Raw genomic sequence first — 24,848 nt, 5'->3', positions numbered from 1 at the left:
TCACAATCCCATGTGCTGCCACTAGAAAAAACAAATTCCACTGCTTATCATCTGGGCCCTGCAGCTGCCAAGCACACTATGCATGGGGTGAAACATCTTTGCACTGATGCTAATGAGCACAATCAGAAAGAAGAACTGAGTACATTCAACAGCAGTGCCAGCCCAGCAAGGAATTAAAAGATCCAAACTGGTCTTCAAACAACAGAGTATCCATGGCTCTTCAGTAAATGTCCTCTTCTTCAGAGAAAGAAAAAATGATGTAATGTCTGAAGATAAGCCTGAAAACATATTGTTCCTTACAGTCCAATTAAGCATTCTGATCAGCTTAGATCCAAAGTTAAGGATTCTGATAAGCTAACCACACAAAATAAGGTATCATTTTCATAATGGAAGAAATAAACTTCTCCACCTCCAAAAATCATCCGGATATCTTAAAATGTTATCATTTCTCTAAGATATCACCTACTGAAAAAGAAACTTTTTTGTCTTTGCTCAGCTGGTAAGATTTATGGTTCCAGGTTAGCAGAATTCTCTTTTCTAAATCTCTTCTGCAGAATTAGGAATTCTGTTTGCAACACGTAATTGCACATTGCTTGGGAGAGATATGGAAGATTTCTTTAATTGATTACCTGAACTCTTTTGTTGTACGAAATTATTTTTGTGAGCACATAGAGCCTTGCAGGCTCAAGACACTGCATTTGCCACAATACTCTGATGTACCTGCTTTACACAAGACTTGGGATTTCACTTATTGATCATCGAGGAAAGTACAGACTGAAAAGTTGCGAAAAGCTGCAGTCCTCTCTCAACACGTCATGAACGTACAAAATTCATCGGCGATTTCTCTATGCTTCTAAGAAAAAAGGCGCAGCCTCACAGAAAGATATCGATTAATTGCTATGTCAGCAGGGTTGGAGGCACAAAGAAATGCACAGTAGATAAACGCCAGATCTTCTTAGTACTTTGGATGCCAGGTTTAACTCAAAGGGCTCACTTGGCAGGACACAAAATCTAGGTAACAGACATCTTCAGGATGTTTCTTTAACTTAGAGGAAAAAGACTTATGTAACTGAGCAATTGAAAATATTACTAGAAGTAGCATTTTCCAGAAGAATTCTAAAAGAACGTACTTATTTGCCTGTGAGTACACATAGCCTGCAGAGCAGGTTAATAGTCTTGTGATGATTTTTGACATCATCTACCATAACGAATCTCTAGTTCTTCCTCGCAACTGGCCCTGCTCTAAAGACATGGAAATAATGGCTAGTGGGCACTCCAACAGCAGCATTTAAAATAAGACTGCTTAAAACAATACTTTAGCAGTCACCTAGAACAGCATTAAGCACAATAAACTACATTTAACAATTAACATGTCTACTGTTATGTTTATACTGCTGATTTACTTAGCATGCATTCTGGTTTTTTCTTCTTTTTCATCTACAAATACCTCTGCCAAAGCTAGTACTATATGGGAGAAGGAAAAAGCTTAATATACTGTCTAACATAATTGTGTATTTGTGCATAATTTCATAGTGTGATTTCAGAAGCCACCTACTCCTGGAGACCTGTGTGCATTCTGCCTGTTTTGGTAATGAGACATTAAAAAGCTCACTTATAAGCAGACTGCCAACACAAGCAAAGAATAAAACTTTCTGACCTGCAACTACTGCCATTGGTCATTTAATACTGTAACTATCTCTGATGTCTTGGAATTTGATGGGCTCATTTCATTTACCAGAAAGACTATGAAAGGTCAAAGAGCACATACCTCCAATGAAGGCATCCACTCTGTATGTAACACAGAAGAGCATGTCATGTTCTGAACAGGCTATTTTTAATTCAATTTAATATACAACCATCTCTTCTGAGGTTTTGCCGTTTCTAAAAACATGGTGGGCTTCTCGAAATTATGTACAGGAATGAGTAGCTCAAATCATACTAAGATCAACAACAGGTATTAAATTGCCAAAGCTACTTTGGAAATCCTAGTACAGAGAAACATTACACAGACAAAAAAATGGATGTGTAGAGTAGATGGTATATTATGCAGGTTATCCTAACCTAGCTAGCATGGAGCAATAGTATTGGACAGTAGCACTGTTAGTAGCAGGTGAACAGCCAAAAGTTTGCTTGGAATATGCGTATTATTTATCTACTTACTTATTTTTATTATTTATTACTTTAAACTTGCATCATTGATGAAGAATCCCCAAATTTTGTATTTAAGTAAACAATGTCTGTATTAAAGAAACCAATAGTATTTGTACTGACATAATAAATTAATGCTTTATTAAATAAAAAAATATGGATTCATTATGAATTAGCACTGACAATATTTTTTTGATTAGATGGAAAAATCAAGTACAATTGAAAAAGTATAAATGATTTTTCCCCCTGCCAAATGGTATTTTGAATAGATCTTTGTGGTTATGGATCTATGTTATCTGTGTTTGTAAGGATGTGTAAATGAAATGACAGTTCACACCCTCCTCTATCATTTCTTGGTGCTGAAGTATTCAAGCATGAGTACTGCATAGTCTGAATACTGCATAGTCTGAATATGAGTAGATCTGACGTGAACACACAATGTGCATAGCTAGTAGCTAGCAAGATACCTGGCTTTAAGGCTTTCTTACCAAGGCTTCTGACTTGGATTTAAACAACTGGGTAATGCTTTTCAACAAAGTGTTTTCCAGTAATTATCATCTAGAAAACATCAGTAAACAGCAGCCACATAATAATCTATCTGTAAGTTTACACTGAGTGTCAGTATCATTTCATAATGACACTCAGGAATTAATATAGCAAGACCAGTAGCATCAGTTACATACAGTACTCTGAGGAATTAACTTCTGTAATCAAACACAACGAAATATTTTGCAGGGCTCAAGGTGATTTGAGGAAGTCACATTCCTGTCTTTCACTGGTAAGTTAAAAAAAACCCCAAACCTGCAGCTTTACCTGTTGTTGGCACAATCCACTTTGGCAGTCCAGGTGCTTTTGTTCTAGCTGGTGCTAGTGTGGTTTTACTAAGAGCTGTGAGAGAGTTTAAAAAGAAAAAAGAAAAAGAAAAAAAAAAGAAAAAGTTCCATGAGAAGAAAACCTAACAGGCTTTTATGTGATGCCAACAATTCCACATTAGAGAAGAAAAAGTAATGCTGTGATGATACACACAATTTTGGTTTCTTTTTTTCTGATTTGGAAAGGGTTTACTTCTAAACTGATTAATTGAAAGAAAAATACCCTATTTTTTCCCAGCAACACTTAAAATTCCACTGAGAATAGGTGAAATTAATTAATTCCTCTCCTCCCCATCCCAAATTGAATAAACAATTATTACCAGGTCTGGCCTGTGATTTATCAGATGGCTTTGGTCTTGCAGAAGTGAGACGTGTTTTATGAGGCGCTAAAAGAAATAAGGTTCAGTTTAAATGTTATGTGTAAAAGGAACACCGATAGTGCGGTGTCATTTGCCAGAAAAAAGGTCCATGCATCAATGCGATACAGCAAAATGGACATATGAGAATTCTATGAGTTCCAATCCAAAATGCACGCTGAAAATGCTAGTTTCTTAAGTGGTCAGATGACTCCATCATGCAGTCTGACCAGTTACATTCATGTTTAGGTTTAGGAAAAGATATAAAATATTTACAGCCAGTTACCCAACTGTATATGGATACAGAGTTAGCTCTGCAAGATATCCATGGCCTTAAGACATTTAATTAGGTTCTGTAAAAAACAAACAAACAAAAAACCTCAAAATAAAACACCAAACTGAACCCCCCCCCAATCAAATAGTCAGATAAAAACAAGAAACATTAAATATTGCTGAGAAAACAACTGGAAGCATTCAATGCAGACACTGTGTAGCGCTGCTGAAGCGTAGTGTCATCATCAAGGTTAGAATCAGAAGCCTTCAAGCTTTTCTTATTGTCACCTTTCACTTGCCAAATAATTTTGATATTTTAGTTGTTACAGAATCTGTGTGAATCACACTGAAAGTATAAGCAGTAGTCACTGTCATCTTGTGCCAAATTATCAACTTCCATAACTCAATTTTTTAAATAAATAGAGCTAGCTATTTGATATTTGAATCTAATAACCATTCTATCCACAACATTTAATCCAGCCTCTCTGAAGTGTCAGAGAAAATACTTACGCAGGAAAGAACATACTACTCATTTTTGACATTTACATTTGGGAAAAGTTTTACAGATTTAGATTTAGTATTTTATAAGGAAAAACATGGAAGTCAGTTACATTTATGTTTGCAACACTATATATCTGAGGATCCAATACACAGCACTAATACTGTTTGAAAGCTTCGTATCATCTTTGTGAGAATAGTGATTAAACCTTGATTTTCAGAGCAATGTACAAAAAACATTTGATAAGGGGAAAAATAAATTTTCATGTTATATATCTGAAATAGTTTTAAAGGTAATAATGAACAGACTATTAAAACTTAAAACATATTGATTCTACTTAAGATCTACAGACTCTCAATACAACAACTTAAGAAAATCCTAAAAATTACCTGTATTGAACTGTGGAATTTCAGTTGCTAGAGCAGTTTTGGGCTTGGGTGAAATCTGGTATGTTTCATTGGGAACTGAAAGTGGAGATATTATTGCTTATCGAATGCAAATTATTTCCTTTTAAACAGAAGGTACCACAGGTGGAAAGGAAATGCAAACTGTCTTTGTGCAGACCATAAACAAAACGAGTCAGTGCTAGAAACATGGGTCAAAAATCATGCTTTTTTTACAGATAAAAAACTTTTCAAGACTGGGAAGATATATATCATTAGTAAGTCAGACAAAAGAAGAAAAGAAGATCAGGTAATGCCTCTTCATATGATGCTTCAGCCTTGTACATGAAGTACTTATTTCTAGAAAGAATTGCATGAAAGAAAAAATGGTTGGAAAATTAAAACCAGCAACATTTTGTACATGCACTGGAATGTGACTAGCAATTGAACAAGACATAAAGACATATTAAGGTATTTCTGTTGATTAAAGTGTAATTTTAGCCATATAGCAAAAGCAGAGAAAGTAAAGTTTTATGAAAAATAAACTGACATAATATTCTCATTACCCAAAGTAATTTTGGACCCATCAACAACATGAACTGTTATAAGGTTAATTGATCCCAGGTGCGTTGCCCTTGGAGCTACAAGAAATAAAACATTGTTCTGTGAGAAGTGAAATTAAAGAAGTTGGATTTCATTAAGGATCTTTGTCCTCTGTTTCCTAAAAACCTATCTACACATCTGCTAAGACAATTTTAACAGACATGAGACAGACACATGTTCCGATTAGTCTGGATGTGTTTTCATGCTGACAGCCAGACAGTGCAACTATTCTGCTGGGCTCCCACCAACTTCAGAACATATGCCCTAAAGGTGGAGTTCTGACAGTCTTTGGTTTCTCTCACACTGGGTATATTAATTAGCAACTTCCTTAAAAAATTTCTAAAAGCTTGTAGTAATGTATTTATCTTTCAGACATTCTTCCCTCACTCAAATTTGATTGAATTTAGTGAAAGATGTCTAAGTTACTAAATGAAAAGGAAAGACTGACAGGCAGAGACACACACTACATGTCTCTTTCTCTTTCAGAAATAAGGTTAAAATATAGTAGCTGGAAAGTAACGAACTCACTAGCATAAAGGGCAGTGGCTAAATAGTGCCATTTGTTTTTAACAACTTTCCTAACAGTACTTTATTTTGTATATACATCATTAAAATTATTTAAAATTTAAAAGGAAAAGAATAAACCTATGAATTCTGTTTTCTAAAATTCTTTGCCTAAAACTAACCTTGTATAGTACCAAAACATGGCACTTGTAAACTATGACATGATTGGAAATAGCTCTTACTCAACTGAGACTTAGAATCTAACTTGGTTACTTAACAGAAACCCTTTCAAAATAAGGCCTTTAGAAAATACATCTTTTTCATGGACTGTTCACTTTCATTTTCATAGTACTATATATCTACAGTTCTTGAATGAATATGGTCTCTACTTAAATTCTTTTGGGCTACATACAAAGGGTTAGAAGTCTAAGGGAAAAAAGGGGGGGAACGATGAAACTATTCATTAACCTATTTGCCTAAAACTAAAATATTATCAGTTTGGAGGTTAGATCAGAGAATAAGAAAGATTAGGAGCTGCTGTTTCTTATAATCATGTTGCCACTCCTCCCCTAACAATTTTTTTCTTCTGTAACCTTCCTACCTAGGAATTTTTATGCAAATAGTTCACACCCAGGGTAAAGCTGAGGTATCACCATCCTTCATTATAACTATGCATCCCCGAATCTACTGTAGTTATTGCAAAAATCACTGCTAGGAAGAAGGTAACTATATTCTTAGCATCTAACTATCTTGGACTGAGATTCAGTAATCTTGAGTTTCCAAAGTACTTGAGAAATTGAAGCAAATGTATTTAGGGTAATAAAATCCCACAAAAGAAAAGAACTTAGTGAAGCTGGTTACAGCAGTGTACTTTTATTAAAATGAATAGAATTCCTCCCATTTTTAATGGCTACTACCCACCAATTCAATAAACAAATGTTGAAAAACCCAACCATCTTAACTTCTGCTCTCCATGGAAATGCAATTCTTGGGCATTCTCTTTGATATAATTTATTAACATACTCTGATCTGAACAATGATACTAATTTCTGTCTACATATTATGCATGTCACATGACTGCAGTACTGAATGACAGCAGAAAGTGTAACTAAGGCAGTGCCACAGTAACACTTTTAAAGTTAAAAAACTTTAAATTACCAGGTTTAGTCTGTGGTACTTCTGGCCCAACAGATGTTTTGGGTTTGGAAGGAATGAGCAGTGTTTCTTTTGGAGCTGAAAGAGGAGGAAAAAGATTATTATTGTATTCTTCTGGAGTCATGATCCAATGCCATATTTAGCCCACAGAAAATGCATGCCTCAAATGCCTGAAAAAAAGACAGTAACAATTCCATGGCTTTCTGGAACCTGAAACAAAATGACTATCCAAAACACAGAAAAGTTCTAGCACTGCGCTGTAGGATAAGATGAGTTAGTGGCTAAAATTCTTGCTCTAAAATAAAAATTAGACCACTGACTTTGGTTGGAGATCTGACAAATACAGGCTTCTGACCAGGCAGGAGCTGTAGGTTATTTCTGCTTTACTTCTAGGACAGAACTGAGACTCATCTGTATTAAGAAACACGCATGTGTGTATGCAGAATGAAGGATAGTGGAATGATGTTACACAAAATACCACACCAGAGCTTGTTCTCTAGAAATTTCTCCATTGAAAAATTAAAAACACCTACATTTTAACTTTAAGGAAACTTATTTACCCATTGTTGCCCTTGAATGCTCAGTGGTAGTAGATTTTGTAATAACTGGTTGTGGAGTTGTCTGATGTATTGCTGTTAAGGAGAAAATGTGAAGAATCTTAGAATATTAAACTGTAACAGAAGCAAAGTAGCATTTGCACTATTTCTAAAACTTTCAAAATGCCCCAAAGAGTAGCAGAATATTTTTAGCAGATATTATTATCTTTCTATTAACTTCTTTTATACATTTCTTCTGTAAGAAAAATGGGAAGAGACACAGCCCACTGTAACTATTTTTAAGACTACTTTTGTTTCAGTATAGCACACAATGTCAGTTGCTAACTGTACAAGCACATTGCAAAGGAGTTCTGCTGCATCTTATGGATTAAAAAAAAAAAAAAAGTGCTCACAGAGAAGCATCTCATTGCCAGGCAGTAATCAGAGAGAACTCAGCCTATCTAGCCACTGAAATTTGTCAACACCCGCATTACTACATTTCAGTCATCATTTAGCTATATGTAATAGAAAGGAGGAAGAACATTTTTGATGCTATACAAATCCTACTATTATTTTCAGTGTAGTTTTAGCATATTTTGGATTGACTGACTTAATTTTAATGCATTTGTTTCAGCACAAAACAAGCTACGAATAATTCTGTTAAAAAGCACTAAACCCGAGGCTAAGGGAAAGAATGATTAAACACAAACACACAAAATTAAAAGAATGACTCCATTACCAGGTTTGGTGTGTGGCACTCTTGGTTTTTCAGATGTTTTTGGTTTGGTATGAATGAACTGTTTTTCAGTTGGAGCTGAAATAAAAACAAACAGCACCCGGAACAATAATTGAAAAAACACACTGCTTTCATATTACACAAGGAACGTAAGTACGATCTGATCTGTAATAAGGCAAGTTATGTAAGGGTAAAGCTGAAAATCAATCAGTTGGAATTCCTGCAAAGAAAGGAAAACAAATTAAATAGCTGCTGACACAGATTTCCCCCAAATTATATACAAATTTGTAGCTTTGGATGAAACAGTGAAGAAATGAACAGCATATAGTAAAGTAATGGGACAAAAATAGACAGTAGTAGCCTACATCTTCCACATCTGCCATACACGAGTATCTGAGGACAAGATATATTTTTGAGTGGACCCTTCGTATCAGACTTCGTTTATAAATTAACTTCTTTGTTCTTATGTGGGAACTATTCAATTTTGCCATCTTCATACTGTTCAGTTAAAAATTCTTGCCACGTAGGAATCATTTACTAGAAAAGGTTATCTTAGCACTTGCTAGTCTGTGATCCACACCAATGTGAGAGGTCCTCAAAATATCTGCCTTAGCCTGTGCATTCTTCATCCCCCTTGCTCTGAAGAACCATTTTCTGCATATGAATATTGCACTAGGTAGCCCCAAATGTGTATGACAGGGCACATAAACTTCATAAGGCTATATAGAGGGATATCAAATGAATACTAACCTGAGTATCAATGCATACAGGGAATATATATTAAAATAGAAAAATGATGAAAAGTATTTTTCATTTCCTATTCCTCAGAAAGAAAAAACATAGTTCAAAGATTATTAAATGGCTACTAATACTTCATTAATGATACCATTTCATTCTCAGAAAATTATGGTCAATGTCTGTCTCTGAAACTGAGGGACAGAGAACTGATTATTAACAAAGATTGCTCAAGCAATTCTTCCTGCTGCCCAATACTGCTTGGATTAATTGACCTTATTTGGTCCACATCTGACATTTATGTTAAGAAGAAATAATTCTCAGCTAATGTTTCATATATTTAAGCAAGTTTTCCCAACATGGATGACTCAAAGTTAGCAAAGAAGACGGCTTTAAGAACTAGTATTTGATTTGGAGGATCACATAGCTGGTCTGTTTTGGTGTATGTTTTGCTATAGTTGATACCTTAGCATCTTCCTGCAATTTTCTTCTGTAAAATCATACCGTGAGGAGTGAAGCACAAAAGTATTTTAGGATGACAGTATCCATACCTCAGATGCAGAAATTACAGGAATCACTACCTGTGCTATAAATAAAGTCCCTTTTTACTGGAAAATATATAACATCTGAAGGAATTACACCATCCTGCTGGAAAGGCTAGAAGACGAGGAAAAGAACCTTCAAAAGTAAATGAGCTCATGCGTTATTACCCTTATCAAGACCAAAGGGCAAACAAGTAACTAGAAGCAGAGCAAAACTTCATTATTAGTTTTTAGTATTATGTAATGAGCTCTCTCTAAGAAGATCTTCTCTAATAAGAATGGAAAATAGAGTAATTATTTATGAAATACACATGATTACCCAGTGTTGCCTTTGTTCTTTCAGGAATATGAGGAATCATAGTAGTATCTGGTTCACGGAAGGTTGGAATGATTTCTGTTGGAAAAAATGTTGATAAATGCTCAGAATAATGAAGAGACTCTCCCCTTCTCTCCCTCCCCCATAAAAAAACCCTTTCAGCACCGTACTATATATACTAGGAAAGGGATGTTTTAAAAGAGCAATGGGCATTTACCCTAGAGATTTATGGTTACAAGGAGTTCATTTTTTTGTTTGTTTTTAACATCCAGATACTTAAAAAACAACAATAACAACCCTTCAGTGAAATCACTGATTATCTTATAGAGGTCAGTCAGATTTATGATGGGGAGTCTCCTAACTGAAATACAACTGAAGGGAATCCTCAGTCTAACCTCGATGAAAATGTGTATATAAAGGAAAAGCACTGTCACAGCTTTAAGAGGCTTCTCTCCTACATGGTGCAAATAACTGAAGTGTGTTGCTCAGATATAAGCTGTGAATAACTTTCTGTCATTGATTTAAACATACAGGTCACTATTATTTCTTCTTCTGGTAATATCTGCATAATAGAAAAAAAAATTCTGAACTGTTGTAGTTTCCATCAGTGGTATGACTTCAGTGCAGCATTGCAGAGGTTTCTTAAGCTAGAATTATACCCAGGTAACAGCAAATGTACTGTTGACAACTCCCCCCACTGCCCACCCTGAAAGCAGTTGCTCAATTATCAACCGCAGCTTTACAAAAGACCAGATAATTTACCAGGCTTGCTGTGTGGAGCATCTGGGATGGGAGCTGCTTTAGGTTTAAAGGGAGTATGTTGTGGTTCTTTAGGAGCTGAAAGAAAAGACCTGTTTTAAGGGTTTATACTCTTTAGAAATTAGACAGGTTTATTGCACAGGCACTGCATGCCTCGTGCTTACAAAGAAAAACAAGATCCTTACATGAGCGACTGAAAAATTGAGTGACAGATACATACAGGAATTCAAAGAGAAAAGAAAATCATGATGAAAACATGGGTGGAAAATTGATCAAGAAAATCTTGAGTCGAGCAACAAAAACTGGAAGAACAGACATGACTGCAGTGGACATGTTTCCATCTGTATTTCAGAGCTCATAACTGCAATACCTGTGGCATGCTTGTCTCTTACAAGTGTCAAAGGAATTACAAAGTGTGTGAGAATGAAAGAAATTTTCTGTGAAGACAACAAAACAGCTAGGAAACTTTCAATACCTGGAACAGAGTAGAATTAAGTTCAATAGGTAGAAAAGAAAACAAATCAAAACTACAAACAGATGAAGTGAAAAACAGACTAATAATATATATAATCTTTGGTCCAAGAAGCAGCAGGGAAAAAATAATAATGACCAGCCCAAGGTAACATTTTTACCTGTTGCTGTCTTTGGTTGTTCAACTGTAAATGCAGTAGGTGCCAAAACTTCATAAAAACAAGAATGTACACGTAATTAGTGGTAAGTACAAGGAAAAGGGTAAAAATACTCCCTTTTATGTGACTGATTTTCTTTTCAAATTGGAACACATTCTTAAATGTGTTTGGTTGGTTTTTTTAATATTATTTATTGGTGGAATTAGTGAATATACACTCACTCAAAAGGAAGTTCATCTGATGTTTTCATAACCATCAGGAGTTACAGAGGTTTGGCAGCTCACTAGTATGTAAATCCCTACTAAGTACATTTTTAAGGGTCAAATTCTATTAACCAGGCACACAAACATATGAGTGGTTTGAGTTACAGATATTTAGAGTCATACACGAAGGGCCTCAAATATGTTTTTCTCTAAGCATCTTTTGATAGACACAGAAGAGATGCAATTTCTTCCAAGAACATTCTTATAATGTTTGTATGTTGTCTACCCTGCTATGCAGATTATTCACCAATGACAGCTGTCACGTGGCTGAAAAGCATATACAACTGATCAAAACTCAGCCATTAAAAATACAAATCAGCTCTATCTTCCTTTAAACATGTATTTAATGATCATTAGAAAATCTATTTGTTTGTGATATGAAGAGATGTTAATCAACACTTGATTCACTGAGGAAAGACAAGTGAAAAGAAACCCTTAACAGTCAAGCACAACATAACAACCATGTATTTACCAGGTTTTGTGTGTGGTACATCTGGACTTGGTGATGCTCTGGGCTTGGAAGGGACTCGCCGACTTTCTTTTGGACCTGTGAAGATGAGCAAAGTTTTGAACATGTTATTGAGGAGGATGATTCAATGTAAGTCTTCTAATTTTCCAGACAGGAGATTCATTTTCTGCGAAGAAATTTTTTAGGAAATAATTCTTCCATTTGAAAATAATCACAAAGAGATCTCCTGCCAATGAAATCAATATTATGTTAGTGCAGAGACTAAAGACAAAGTGACCGTAACAGTGCAGTATTGGATTAAATCTCCACTCCTCTCAGCTCTTATCAAACAGAGCTTTCTTCAGAGTAAACTGCTCTAGTTCTAACAGTTCCCCTAGTTGTGCTTCTCAAATGTTTCATATTCCAAAAATCTGCTGCTCATTTAAATCAACTTTGCATTAAAAAAAAATCTCCAGCAAAGCAGTCAAAGCAGAAGAAACATGGAAATTTACCACTAACTTTAAAATGGACTGAACTATTTGCAAAGTTTTGGGAACAGGAAAATACTGTAATTTTACACTTGTAAATGAGTAATTAGAAAATACAAATACCTCTGGCACATTATATGGAAATAAAGATGCAAATTTTCCTATGTGCAAGGGGTCAAGATAAGTGTTAACCCTCACATCCCTACCATTACACAAATTACTGACATGTATAAATATGTAGCTGTTTATCTTGTTCCATGACAGCTATATAGCAAAATTTGATTATGACAGTAAAACACAGCCTATTCAATAAGTATCTGTGTACCTTCAGAGAACTCGTAAATTTTTACAATTTTCAAACTGATGAACTTTCATGCACTAAACGGCAAAATATCGATAAGCTTACTCGCTCTAGTTGGAGGAACGTGTGGACTGGGTGATGTTTTCAGTTTGGAAGGCCTGTGACGTGTATCTTTAGGAGCTGAAAGAAAGAAACTGGGTTACACTGTACTAAAACTTTCCGAGGTATCAGTGTCCACTACCACCCATAACAGTCAACAAAAACAGAGCAAAGATTTGAACCAAGGATATTCTATGGAAGTGATGCAAAAGAGAAAGTTTTTTTTGAACAAAATCAGACTATAGACAAAAGAAATAATCTTCTGTGACATATCATCAACTAAGCATGCGACAGAATTACTGGTTCTATTTAAGAAGAGGACTTAAAAAAATAAAAGAGGAGGAAAAGAAAATAAGTAGCTTCAAATAGAGAGACACCACTGCTCTGTAATGGAGGTTGTATTGGAATGATCTGCAGTACCAGATTCAAATAATAAAAATGACTTAGTCAAATGGATCTGCCCCAAGGAATCATATGACCCAAAGATCACTGAAGTGATTCTGTTTGTCAGTGGAATTGAGGTTTGAGTGAAACAGAATTATTTTTCAGACCTCCCTGAAGGACTGAATTTCATTTAGTAAAACTGGAAGAGAAGGAAAGCAGAGAAAGAGAACTTGCAGCATGCAGCTCTGCTCACTCGAACCACATGACTAACTACAACAGTGCCACCTCTACAGTATGACTGAGAACCTGTAAGTTCGGACCCTGTTCTGATCTGCCATCTGTCTCTTATCATTAAATATTGAAGGAAATTGCCCTATGTCATGTGCATAACAACTGGAAAGGCACAAGGATCTTCCTTAATTGTTTTGTAGAAAATAAGAAAAGAGACAGAGAATCTTGACTTAAATTATTAAGGCACATACAAAGAAAGGTGACAAATTTTTGCAGGTCTACTCTTAATGATTTGTGTTGAAGAGGAAAGGCAACATGACTATTCAAGGAAAAGAGTATCATTACCTACTGTTGACTTCGGTTTCTCAGTTCTAAACATAATTGGTTCCAGAACTGCATTAGCATGATAAAAAACAAAAAAAATTTTACCAAGAACAATCAAAACATTACAATTACTACCTCCACAATGATCATACCATCCCTGCTGCAGCAAGTAACAGATGGTCACTCCTCCTTGAAACTCAATACATGTCAGAATATTATGCTGCTCAGAATTGCCTCCATTTCATGGCAATAGTTCTAATACAGAACAGAGCCCAAATATAAATCTGAAGATTTTGTAGTAAGCCACAAAGAAATTGTGGGTGGTTTTTCACCTTCAACTTTGCACACTTTCCTGACTTATTTCAAGGTTTTGATTCAGACAATAGGTGCAGACTTACTGGGGGGAAAAATGAACCTTAGTTGTCATCTACCTGTCCATTTCTCCAGCAGCACCATCTAATACTGCATATACGTTGGATACACGTACTGAGTCTGGCTGGGGTGGAGTTTATTTTCTTCATAGCAGCCCCTATGGTACTCTGTTTTAGATTCATGACCAGAACAGTGTTGATAACACACCAATGTTCTAGCTATTGCTGAATAGTGCTTGTTACAGCATCAAGGGCTTTGTTTTTCACTCTGCCCCCAAGCAAGTAGGCTGGGAGTGGGCAAGGTGCTAGGAGGGGACACAGCCATGATAGCTGAACCAAACTGACCAAAGGGATATTCCACTTCACATAATGTCATGCTTAACAACAAAACTTGGGGGTAGTCTTTCCAAAGGACCAAAGGCTCCTAGACTGGCATTGGTCTGCTGGTGGGATGTGATGAGTGGTTGCCTTTGTATCACTTGTTTTTTTCCCCTTTTTATCCTTCACTTGTTAAACTGTCTTTATCTTGAAGTATGATTATTTTTCTCTCTCTTTTGCTCTTCTGATTCTCTCCTCCAACCCACTGTGGGGTGGAATGTGCAAGTGGCTAGCTGATGCTTAGTTGCTGACTGGGGTCAACCCATGACAGTAACTCATGCAATTGCTAGTGTGAGTTGTATAACTTTCTTCCTCCATCCTTAATTAGCCCAGGGTTGTATATTGCTCTATACCAAGCTGTGTAAACAACATTGTAGAAAGTATTACACATTCTTAAATCCCCGAACAACATATGGGCTATGCAAAAGTGAACTGAAAAGTATAAATAAATGATTGTGCCTGGGAAAGAAGAAACAAGTACACAATTTGAGAAATACAGAAAAAACCTTTCCTCTTTGCAATGACACCCCTCCTTTTCACCTGTTACTTTCCCAAAACCCATGCAAATTCACACAGGAAAGACCTATTTTCACTGACAACTGCACAGAAAATGTCCACTGTTGCAGTGACTTAAAATGTAAAAAAGAACTGAAGATAAGAGATTTTAAAATTACCAGGTTGCTTGTAAATTCCACATGTCATGACATGTGATACTGTATTTTATCCCTCAAAGAATGCTCCAACATATACACCCAAGGGATACATATAAATCTGAAGCTCCACTGATCACGGTAGAATTCATAAGACACACATATCAGTATGATAAGATAAAGAAACAATATACCTACCAGGTTTGGTTTGTGGCACCTCTGAGCTTGGTGATGTTCTAGGTTTGGAAGGAACATGCTGTGTTTCTTTTGGAACTGAAAAAATAATAAAATGCAACTATTAAAATCTTTCAAGAACTGAGACTGACAGAAGGCATAATATTAAAAAAGAACAAATGCCTTTGGGACCTTCTGGAAACACAAAATGCTTGTATGAGTAATGGAGAAGTATGAATGTCTGGTATACAAAGAAATAGTGCTGATGGAGAACCTCTGTAACAGGATAACATAAAGCAAGGCCAGTGTGGATGGACTAGTATAAAAGATGAAGCAGCACATGGCAGAAACTTAGTATAGAGGCACGTAGTCAAAGGTAGATCATGGTGCTTCCATTCACTTTACAGAACGTATTTGTGTGAGAAAGGCCAAACAAGATGACTATGAATTGTTAGTGAAAAATTACAAAAAAAAAAGGTACAGAAGGACTAAATTTAATAGTAAAAAATTAAGACAGTGGAGTACAATGAAGATGTACGTGTGATGCTTGGTGTATACTGAGAAAAAAGGTAAATGTGATGGTCCCTGTAGGTAAAACTGTTACCTATTGTTGGTTTTAGTTGATCAGTTCTAAGTGTTACAGATTCCAGGACTGTATCAGAAAAAAAACATAAAAGCTATTATGAAAATTGAAGAGAATAATTCCATTTACAGTTACTATTACTTGTCTAGGAAGTGGATTTTGAATTATATACTTTTTATACTACCTCATATAAAACCTGTTATATTAAACGAAGTCTCTGAGAAAGCAGTGTAAGCTGAAACATAACATGAGCTTAGTTCTCCCATGTGCTTCAATAAGATATCCAAATATGTACCACTCCCTTATTCAGAAAATGGATTTGTAGGGACACAAATCTCTTCCCTTTGTGGTGTATTTCAATGCACTTTATATATACAATTGGCATCAGAGACCACAAGATTGTTTTCTGGATGGTATATTATTAAAGAGCATTATGGTGTATTGCATTGCATGATCACATGTTTCAGCTCAGAACTGGTATGGATCTAAAATAAAACTGGGTGTTTATGGGGTGTAAGGATGTGAAATTGATGCTACTTTCTTGCATTTCTTACATTAGAAACAGGCACAATAGAAATGGTGGTATCCCTCTCTGTGTCAATTCTTCTGTATGGGCAAAAAAAAAAATATTTCTTTGGATCTTTTAAGACAATCACAAGGTAAGTGGATGATGCTGTAAAAAAAGTTCTGTATATTATAGATTCTTGAAGAAACAGTAACTTCTGGGTTTGTCTTTTTTTTTTTTTTTTTTTTTTTAAATACAGAACAGCACAAACTTGTAACATTTGTGTGACAAAACCATTTTTTGAGAAGGCCAGACTACCATAATAATGAAAAATGGCCACAGAGGTAAAAACTGAGTTTATGAGAAGCCGCATTTTAAGTTGTAGTTCGGAAACAGTGTTTTACAATCAGCTGCCATGGTTAAAAAATTATGAAAGAACAAGGATTTTGACTGTTTTAAACATGAGGAAATCATATTTAATAGATAACATCAGCTGTCAAAAATATTGCTCCATGTCTACAAGTTAAAGATCTTCAGTAAAGTGATTATTATGAAATTTTTCACATTTACCAAAAGATAACATATGTTGATATTTGATACTCTTGTAATTTTCTGTTGATATTACCAACCGGAGAGCAGAAGAGAGAGAGTAATTTTTTCTGCCTACCGCTGAATTCAACTGCATTCATGTTTAATGACATAGTATAAAAATCCAGTATTTTGGAATATGGCATAAATGACCATTACCACTAATAAATATTAATATTTATAAACAAATAGTAACTATGCACTGGGTAATTTACTCATTCATGCAGGAAATAATAATGTCATGAAATTAAGTAATTGTGACTTCAAAGGGAAATGTGTTTATTCTAACAATGCAAAGCAATGTGAGAAAGAATTGTACCACCTAAGTAGCCATAATACATGCTTTAATTGCTAGGTATTTGCTTTAGTTACCACTGTAATCTGAGTTTACCAACAATTTTCTCATCCTGCTGCCATGAAGTAGCAGAGATTTTTTCTTTTGCGTGATGAAAAATACCTAGTGAATGTTACTACCCCTGAAAACTGCAAATAAATCACTGAAAACACAGCAGAACAGAACCCCATTATGTTTTAACTGGCTCAGATAACTCCACAGCTGCTCAGAAATACATTTCAATCCAATACAAACTGTATTAGAAATAATCACACAAAGCAGTTTACCATCTTTGGCTTGTGGGATATGAGGTTTAGGTGAAGTTTTAGGTTTAGAAGGAATACGTGGAGTCTCCTTTGGAGCTGGAAGAGAAAATATGGGTAATAAGTCGGTTAAATTGCACAGCAATTAGTACCTGATATTAACCTGAACAGACAAACACAGAAACCTCACACCTGCAACAGAGGAAAAAAGTCTCTTTACAGGAAGTAGGAAAGAAAGTCAGGTAATACTCTCCGCGTGTTTACAAGAAGCTAAACAAGAGAGTGGAATTTTAGTCATTTATGAAGCTCAGGTTTTATTTTTTTCATAAAAAGCTGGGACAAGGACAGAGAAGCATAATTATGTGAAAGACGATTCAGAGCTGGCAGCATCGTATTCTTAAAAAAAAAAGGAGACATTCCAACTGTGAAGAGAGCAATACAGCCAACTGTCACGAATGCCAAGCAAGAAAATTACCTAGAAGAAAAATGAATTTTAATGAAACAATCCTAATGCATAAGATGATTAACTTCAGTGATGCTTTCTGTGCTGAAAAAAGCAAACACGACAGCTTGCCAAGGAAATATCATTACCTATCGTTGACTTTGGTGGTTCAATTCTAAGTGTAATAGGTTCCAAGACTGCAACAAAAACAGTGTGACAAGGTAAATACGGAACATATTCCAAAAAACTTAAAATTGCTCCACTGCTAAGTATAAAAACAGGTGCTAATACTACACCTAATGCTGACCTTCAAATTAACTTTTACTTTTTAAAACGAGGGACAATTAAACTTCATAATAACACAGACTCAATAAGAAAAATATAATTGCACAAACTTCAATGGAAGCAAGAATATGTTGATAGAAACCAGTAAATCCTAGAACAAGCAAGGGAAAGGATCACACATCTTGACTCAGAGACAGCAAGGGCCTCTTGGTATACAAAAACGTCAGGTATCCCCAAACTGAAGTCTGCTACTACTTGAAAGTGGCATGCTGACCATGATGAAACAGTTGAATTTTTCCTCTAAGGTGAGCAGTCAAGCACAGGACTAAAAGGCTGTTATTAGTACAGCTACATAATTATCTGAAAATAATTATTTTGATAAAGCCTCTTAAGTTTTTTCTCATTATATCCTCTTATAATTTGGATCACAAAACCAATACATCATGTCCTTTTCCTCATCACAAATTATGACAAATTGGGGAGGAAAAAAAGAAGAAGAAGAAAAAATATCACAATCCCGAATTATGAAATGGCAGAATCTATAAAAATTTCCTGGCAATACAGAAAATATATTAAAATAATATAAATTGATAAACTCTCCCCTCTCAGGGCAGTAACAACTAAAGTAACATATAACATATAGACATACACACCTAAAGATAGAACTTTTTCTACAACCTATACTCATCTCTCAAACTCTCTTACACGCCTACCTATTTTAAAAATGGGATTTACAATAAATAAAACTATAAAACTTTGTTTCCAATTGATGTTTTTGATACTACAGTATTTCTTACACTTCCATTAACATTCACAGTATAATATAGCCTAGTATTAATATTGCTGCAAATGAGAAAAAAAGCCAAAACAACCAGCATTAACTTCTTTCTGTTGACAATGGCCAGGTACTGTAGAGCAAACTTAAAACTAGTTACTAATCTTTCTAATGTGCATACTACATATCCCTGGTTTGCAATGACTTTGCCATTATTCAAGCTCATCAATTACCTTCAGAACTCAAACTCAAAAAAGAGAAAAAACCTTCAGATATTCAGAATAGAATTAAATTCTTTGTTAGGTCTGCAAATTGTTTTCTGAAGGAATTTGGTTTCTCTTTGTATAAATATTATCCCAAAATAATGAACGACTTCCTTCTCTCCTCCTCCAAGAAAAAAAAAAGTTGACATTTTTCACTTTTTTACTTTCTGCACTAATAGCAAGCCTCAAAGTACACCATTTCAAAAGAAGTGCCCTATCAGATTTAGCTTAAGGTGTTTCGGTCTTAGCAGATTATTTGGGCTTCAAATGTGTGGACTGTGATTTTGAATACTGGAAAAAAACTTGGTTTGTAAAAACCAGTATTTAAGCTGAAAGTAAATGGTGTCCCATAGAAGAATCTCATTCACATGCAGCAATGGAGAAATGAAGTCTAGGAAATGACCTTCAGTTCGTATCAATGAATGAACACAGAAAAAAATGGTGCTGTAGGTTTAACGCATGAAATATTATTGGATATGGGCAAAACAAGCAGACAGAGCCTTTGAATAAAAGGGTAACCAAAGAGTTGGATGTTCTTCTACAGCAAAATTAGATTCTACGAGATTAGCCAAAAGTTAAAGAAAAGAGAGCTAAGAAACAATGCTAAAAAACCATTGTTATCCAATGTTGAATTTGGCAAATCAAGGTCATTAGAAGAGTTTTGAGAGTACTTTATGAAGTAGAACTTATTGCAGTTGGAACCAGTGAATCGAAGTGATTTGCTGCTAATTAACCAAAACATATCAATTCTATTTAATCAAATTATTTAAGCACAGACTTAAAGCCATCATCATCCAGTAAAGTATTATATATGTAGTTGACTTCATCCAGGTTTTAAAGAGCAAAGCTATACGTCTGAAAGTATCCTGAAGTGCTTCTCAGAATACAATCTGCATAGTAAATGCAAACAGTGACTCAAATCTTCCTTTGAATCAGATATAACATTTCAAGGCTCACTGCAAAGGACACCTTTGTTATTAGTCTACATTAAAAACATATTTATTAAATACATCACTAAATATATATTCCCATACCAAAAAAGGTAACTATCATGCACTACTTTTTATAAACTTTCCTCCTCACTAAAACTAGAAATTACTTTTTTTTCTTAAATTGAACACAAGTTTCCATGGATTTATTGAAAAGATGCAATACTTTCCATAAATTTGAGAAATTATCAAGCAATGCTCGGTTATGTGCAACAAAGAACTCCTCCTTCTGCAGAAATTGTTCAGCAGTCTGTAGTTTTAAGTATATTATTTTTATATTTCATAAAATCTTTATTATTGCAATAATTTTTCTTTCTTCTTCTAATGTAATTGAAGCTTCTAATCAGATACCTTTCAAGTGATATCCTGGCTTTTAGAAGACACTATCTCCATGCTAGAAACATGGAGGAATAATAAAGCACCAAGACTATACTTCCATTTGTTGTGTTTGGACCACATATGAATAAGCAAAAAGCCTAAAGGAAACGGTGTCTTCAACTGCATATATTAGCAGACCAATGAAAAGAAGAATGACTAAAGACGACTCAATTATTACCCTCTGCAGTCTTTGGACGTTCATATGTGTAGGGAGTCCTAGTAGTAACTGACACCGGAATGGTTGCTGCTGGAATAAAGAGAATTTTTTCAGAGAAATACAAGTGCATCTATACCTATTTCTCAACTTCTGGTATGGCTCAGCTGCTCTTGCTTCCCAATTAAAATCCACCTCCTCCCCACTATTCAAATGGAAACACTGAGTCAGTAATAAATTTACTGAATGTTCTTAAGCAACAGTAACTACCCTGTGTGGTCTTTGTTGCTCTTTGAAAAGAAAAGGTGCATTTATGCTACAGGAACACCACTGGCAGAGGAGCTCTCCAAGTCTTCATCTTCCTGTTTTCCTGACAATTTTTTTTTCCTCTTTATGGCTGTAGACCACTGAAAAGAAACTGTTCCAGAGAAATCTTTTTTCTTTGGTAAATCTTTCTATTAATTTTCCTGAGTTTCTTCCACTGTGATGCAAAGGTTAGATGAGAAATATTTCAGGTGTAAATAACTGCAAAGTCACAGAAAATAAGGATGAAGATCCCAGTAGGTTATCTAGTGCTACAGCACATTAGATAATTAAGTTAAGAATCTTCCCATCTCTACCCAGAGTAATTAATTAGGTTTGAAAGGCAAGAACTCCAAAGACTCTGAAAAATATAAAGAACTTTGAGACAATGTTGGTAGAATTGTTTAGTATTAGCGTGACTTTACGATTGGAGTCCATTTTCATTTCTAAATATATCTATAATCATTAAGTAATCAATGTGCTTACCCAAACCTTCACACTTCTCCTTTGATCTCAGCCTATGTTTTATTACCTATACCTCCTGGTGCTCTCTCTCTCTTTATCATGTTACAGATTTTAATCAGGAAAGAAAAAATGATTGATGAATATTGTACAACATGCCTCGAACTTTATTTTTGGACATACTGACAAATTGTCATGTTGAAGTTCACAAACATTTTAAGTCACAAGTACACTCATTTTGAGGAAGTTACCTTAAAACTTTTAAATACAATAAAATCTGAGATCTAAAACTTCCAAAACTCCGTCAGTTTAGACATAAAATTACTTTATTAATTTAAAAGTCTCTATTTCCTTGCCTGAAGGTTTATGATGAGGGGATTATATCTGGAGGGGACTGTGTTTAAGTTTAAAAGACTGAATAAAGGAACTGACATATTTCATTCAGAATTTTAAATCTTCCCTCATTTATTTACTAGCATTTTTTATAGTTAAACATTGATGTATTTGATACTATTGCAACCACTCTAAGAAAGCAAAATACTCCCAAATGTCTTCAGGACAAATAATTTGGGCAATTTTGTAAACTGGTTGCCCAGAGAGGTTGTGGAGTCTCAATCCCTCGAGATACTAAAAAACTGTCTGAACATGGTCCTGGGCAACCAGCTCTAGGTGGCCCTGCTTGAGCAGGGGGCTTGACCAGACGAACTCCAGAGGTCCCTTCCAACCTCAACCATTCTGTGATTCTGTGAAAGGATACAGCAATTACCCAGCATTGTCATAGGCCATTCTGGATACAAAAAGACTTTAGGTTTGGAAGGAGAAGCTTTGCTGGGAACTAAAAAAGTTGAAAAAAAAATTCTGACAGAGAGCAATTTTGAAGTTTTCCTATGTTCTCTGGGAATTGGATCACTAAACTAACGTTCTCTGGGTAGGTAAATCTCTCCTCAAGACAATCCCCTTTAAGCCATGTTACTGAAAATGATAATGCATGAAGTGGCTCACATGAAGTGACAGCACAGTTCTTTTTAAAAATAAAAAAAAATAAAAAAAAAATCCACCCCAGCCAATGCAATCAGTTCTTGCTCCCAACCACAGGGCTCTGGTACTGATTGGGGTCAAAAGGTGAAGAATGAGAATATATAGCAGCTATGGAAAAATCATTCACTAGTAGGATCCCTGTTTTTCGCCAAGTTCTTCTCTGAACTGCCACATGTGGAAGTATTGCTCTGTCATGACAAAGACCAGCAGGGAATTCTTACCTATTCAATAACTGGAGACTGCTTTTCTACTCCTGGGAGCACTAAGTACTGCATAATGTATCGTGCCTTAGCACTACACTGTGCTCTACATCTAAGCAGGGAAATCCAGTAACAAGCATACTAACCTACAAGTTGGGTACTTTGCCCATTCTTCCAAAACTAACCTAGGGCCATATATTCATTGCACCATGTTTTTCTGATTAATCTTAAATCACTTGGATCTGTTTTTCTTTTTCATGTCTTTGTTTTTCAAACAAAATTCAACAGTGCCATTCTCCTTCCCATCCTAAAGAGATTTTGAAAGTCTCTGGTAATGATTTCTTCTCAGCCTATTTTAAAAAAGTTCATTAATAGATATATAATTCACATTTCATGTAGACTTTTCTAGACAAAAAGAAAAGGTTGAACTGGGAGCTGGATTTCTCAGAATGATGATGAGAGAATAATGTCTTTCATTTCCTCTGACCTTTCTGAAAGCAGAGCATCTAAATAAAACTCCCAGACAATATAAGAAGACTCTGACATAAAAGTTACTCTTTACTCTTGATATCATTGAACAACTTATCAGATTATTGGGTTGTAAGCACTGAGCAGCCAGGTACCTGAGACTCTGAAGGACAGAAAATAGTAAGACATGCACCAAGTTATCAAGCAGAGTTTTCAAAGACTGAGAAGGCATGGTTCTCTGGTATGACTATACTTCAGAAAAAGCATGTTTAGAAGTCCTTCCAGGACCCTCATAGTCCTGGTAAGGGAGAGAAGACTGTAAAAGGAACAACTACATGTATGCACTGATCTATCTAACATTACTCTATCTTATCTTCAGTACTTTATTGAGACTATGGAAATTTACAAATACTAGGCAGTTGAGATCCTCCTCTACAAAAGATAAATTCTGCTTATTTGTTTTTTAAACAGTTCTGCAGTTCTCTTGCAAAAGTCCCATATCACATAAATGGAAATGCATGGACGCATATGAAGAACTAGCATTTTGTACTAGAGGCACAAGTGAGTACAAATTTATAATGCATCTACAGGGGTTCATTATAAAGAGCTATTCTTGCACTTTTCTGGAAAGAAAATGTTACAGTGCAGTTGGATGCATGGTAGAAAATTAATTATAATTTCATTTCCTGAAAAATGGAGAGCTTAGTACATTTAGACAGATTAATGCTAACAATAATACAAGTGAGCACAATGGTTGGCCACGATCACATTGGCAACAAGAACTGTTTTTTCATGCAACAGCTTCAATTGCCCAAATATCAAGAAGAATGAAGCTGCAAACTTTCACCTGAATGTACAGTTGGTTGGTTGGAAAAACTGAAGGTTGCTTATGCCTTTCTTTTTTTTTTTTAAATGAAGTTTTTTGCTCCATTGCAAAAAGACAAATACTTTACCAGAAAGAGTACAAAAGTCTTATAAAGAATGAGAGCCAAAATTAACTTTCAGGAATTCTCTTTGACCCAAAGTGGATCATTAGTAAGTCAGTGATCAAGTATAAATTTGGACATATTCTTCAATATTTTGGTTCACTGTTAAGGAAAGGTGACAACTGCTGTCATGACACAAGTTTCTAATTGAAGCTCAACTCCCAAGTTACGCTGGAGTAGAGAGGATATCCTGCTCTTTGACCATTTTGCCACCTACCCAAAACCCAGGTTATCCCCATGCACTGCATATTTTACGCCTCAAACAATAATTTCTGAACAAGAATGCCATCATTTGTCCCATCAGAACAAATGCCAAATTCACAAATACCTACTCATAGGAAGATCATTACAAGCTTAATTATGACTAAAAACTGTTTCTTAGGATTCCATCCAATTGATCAGTGAAACCACTAGCAGGGAAAGGACAAACAAGAGGCATGCGTACAAATACAGAATCATGCCACCTTCTTTGTAGTTATACAGAAACTTGTTATATAGCCATTCATTGTGGAGACATCAACATACAGTGTTGATACTGGGAGTCCAAGGGTGTAAAACAATTTTATGCAACAGTTTCCAAATGAGTTGGTTGTTTTCTCTGTCAGTTCAAAAAAACCATGCAGAATTCAGATCTATATTCAGGTATAGGCACCTACAGCAGAGACAAATGTAATT

General features: G+C 35.3%; 1 protein-coding gene across 32 annotated transcripts in view; it reads right to left on the bottom strand.

The window, feature by feature from the left end:
- Positions 1 to 24,848, bottom strand: part of ABI3BP (ABI family member 3 binding protein) — a 169,335-nt gene that overhangs the window by 39,804 nt on the left and 104,683 nt on the right. For 11 of the 32 annotated variants that reach the window (XM_075034192.1, XM_075034199.1, XM_075034209.1 and 8 more), the window contains 18 exons: positions 20,741 to 20,809; positions 18,022 to 18,069; positions 17,455 to 17,529; positions 15,762 to 15,809; positions 15,182 to 15,256; positions 13,606 to 13,653; positions 12,652 to 12,726; positions 11,782 to 11,856; positions 11,050 to 11,097; positions 10,421 to 10,495; positions 9,662 to 9,736; positions 8,069 to 8,143; positions 7,354 to 7,425; positions 6,797 to 6,871; positions 5,098 to 5,172; positions 4,538 to 4,612; positions 3,341 to 3,406; positions 2,962 to 3,036 (listed from right to left, as the gene is read on the bottom strand). In XM_075034192.1, the coding sequence (XP_074890293.1) occupies positions 2,962 to 3,036; positions 3,341 to 3,406; positions 4,538 to 4,612; positions 5,098 to 5,172; positions 6,797 to 6,871; positions 7,354 to 7,425; positions 8,069 to 8,143; positions 9,662 to 9,736; positions 10,421 to 10,495; positions 11,050 to 11,097; positions 11,782 to 11,856; positions 12,652 to 12,726; positions 13,606 to 13,653; positions 15,182 to 15,256; positions 15,762 to 15,809; positions 17,455 to 17,529; positions 18,022 to 18,069; positions 20,741 to 20,809 (1,224 nt within the window). The remainder of the gene's footprint in view (positions 1 to 2,961; positions 3,037 to 3,340; positions 3,407 to 4,537; positions 4,613 to 5,097; positions 5,173 to 6,796; positions 6,872 to 7,353; positions 7,426 to 8,068; positions 8,144 to 9,661; positions 9,737 to 10,420; positions 10,496 to 11,049; positions 11,098 to 11,781; positions 11,857 to 12,651; positions 12,727 to 13,605; positions 13,654 to 15,181; positions 15,257 to 15,761; positions 15,810 to 17,454; positions 17,530 to 18,021; positions 18,070 to 20,740; positions 20,810 to 24,848) is intronic. The other 21 variants (XM_075034202.1, XM_075034226.1, XM_075034214.1 and 18 more) reach the window with 19 other exon arrangements.

The sequence above is a fragment of the Buteo buteo genome, chromosome 8 (genome assembly GCF_964188355.1).
Source record: "Buteo buteo chromosome 8, bButBut1.hap1.1, whole genome shotgun sequence".
NCBI lineage: Eukaryota > Metazoa > Chordata > Aves > Accipitriformes > Accipitridae > Buteo > Buteo buteo.
The sequence above is the reverse complement of the archived record's forward strand: the minus strand, read 5'-3'. Positions and strand labels throughout refer to the sequence as shown.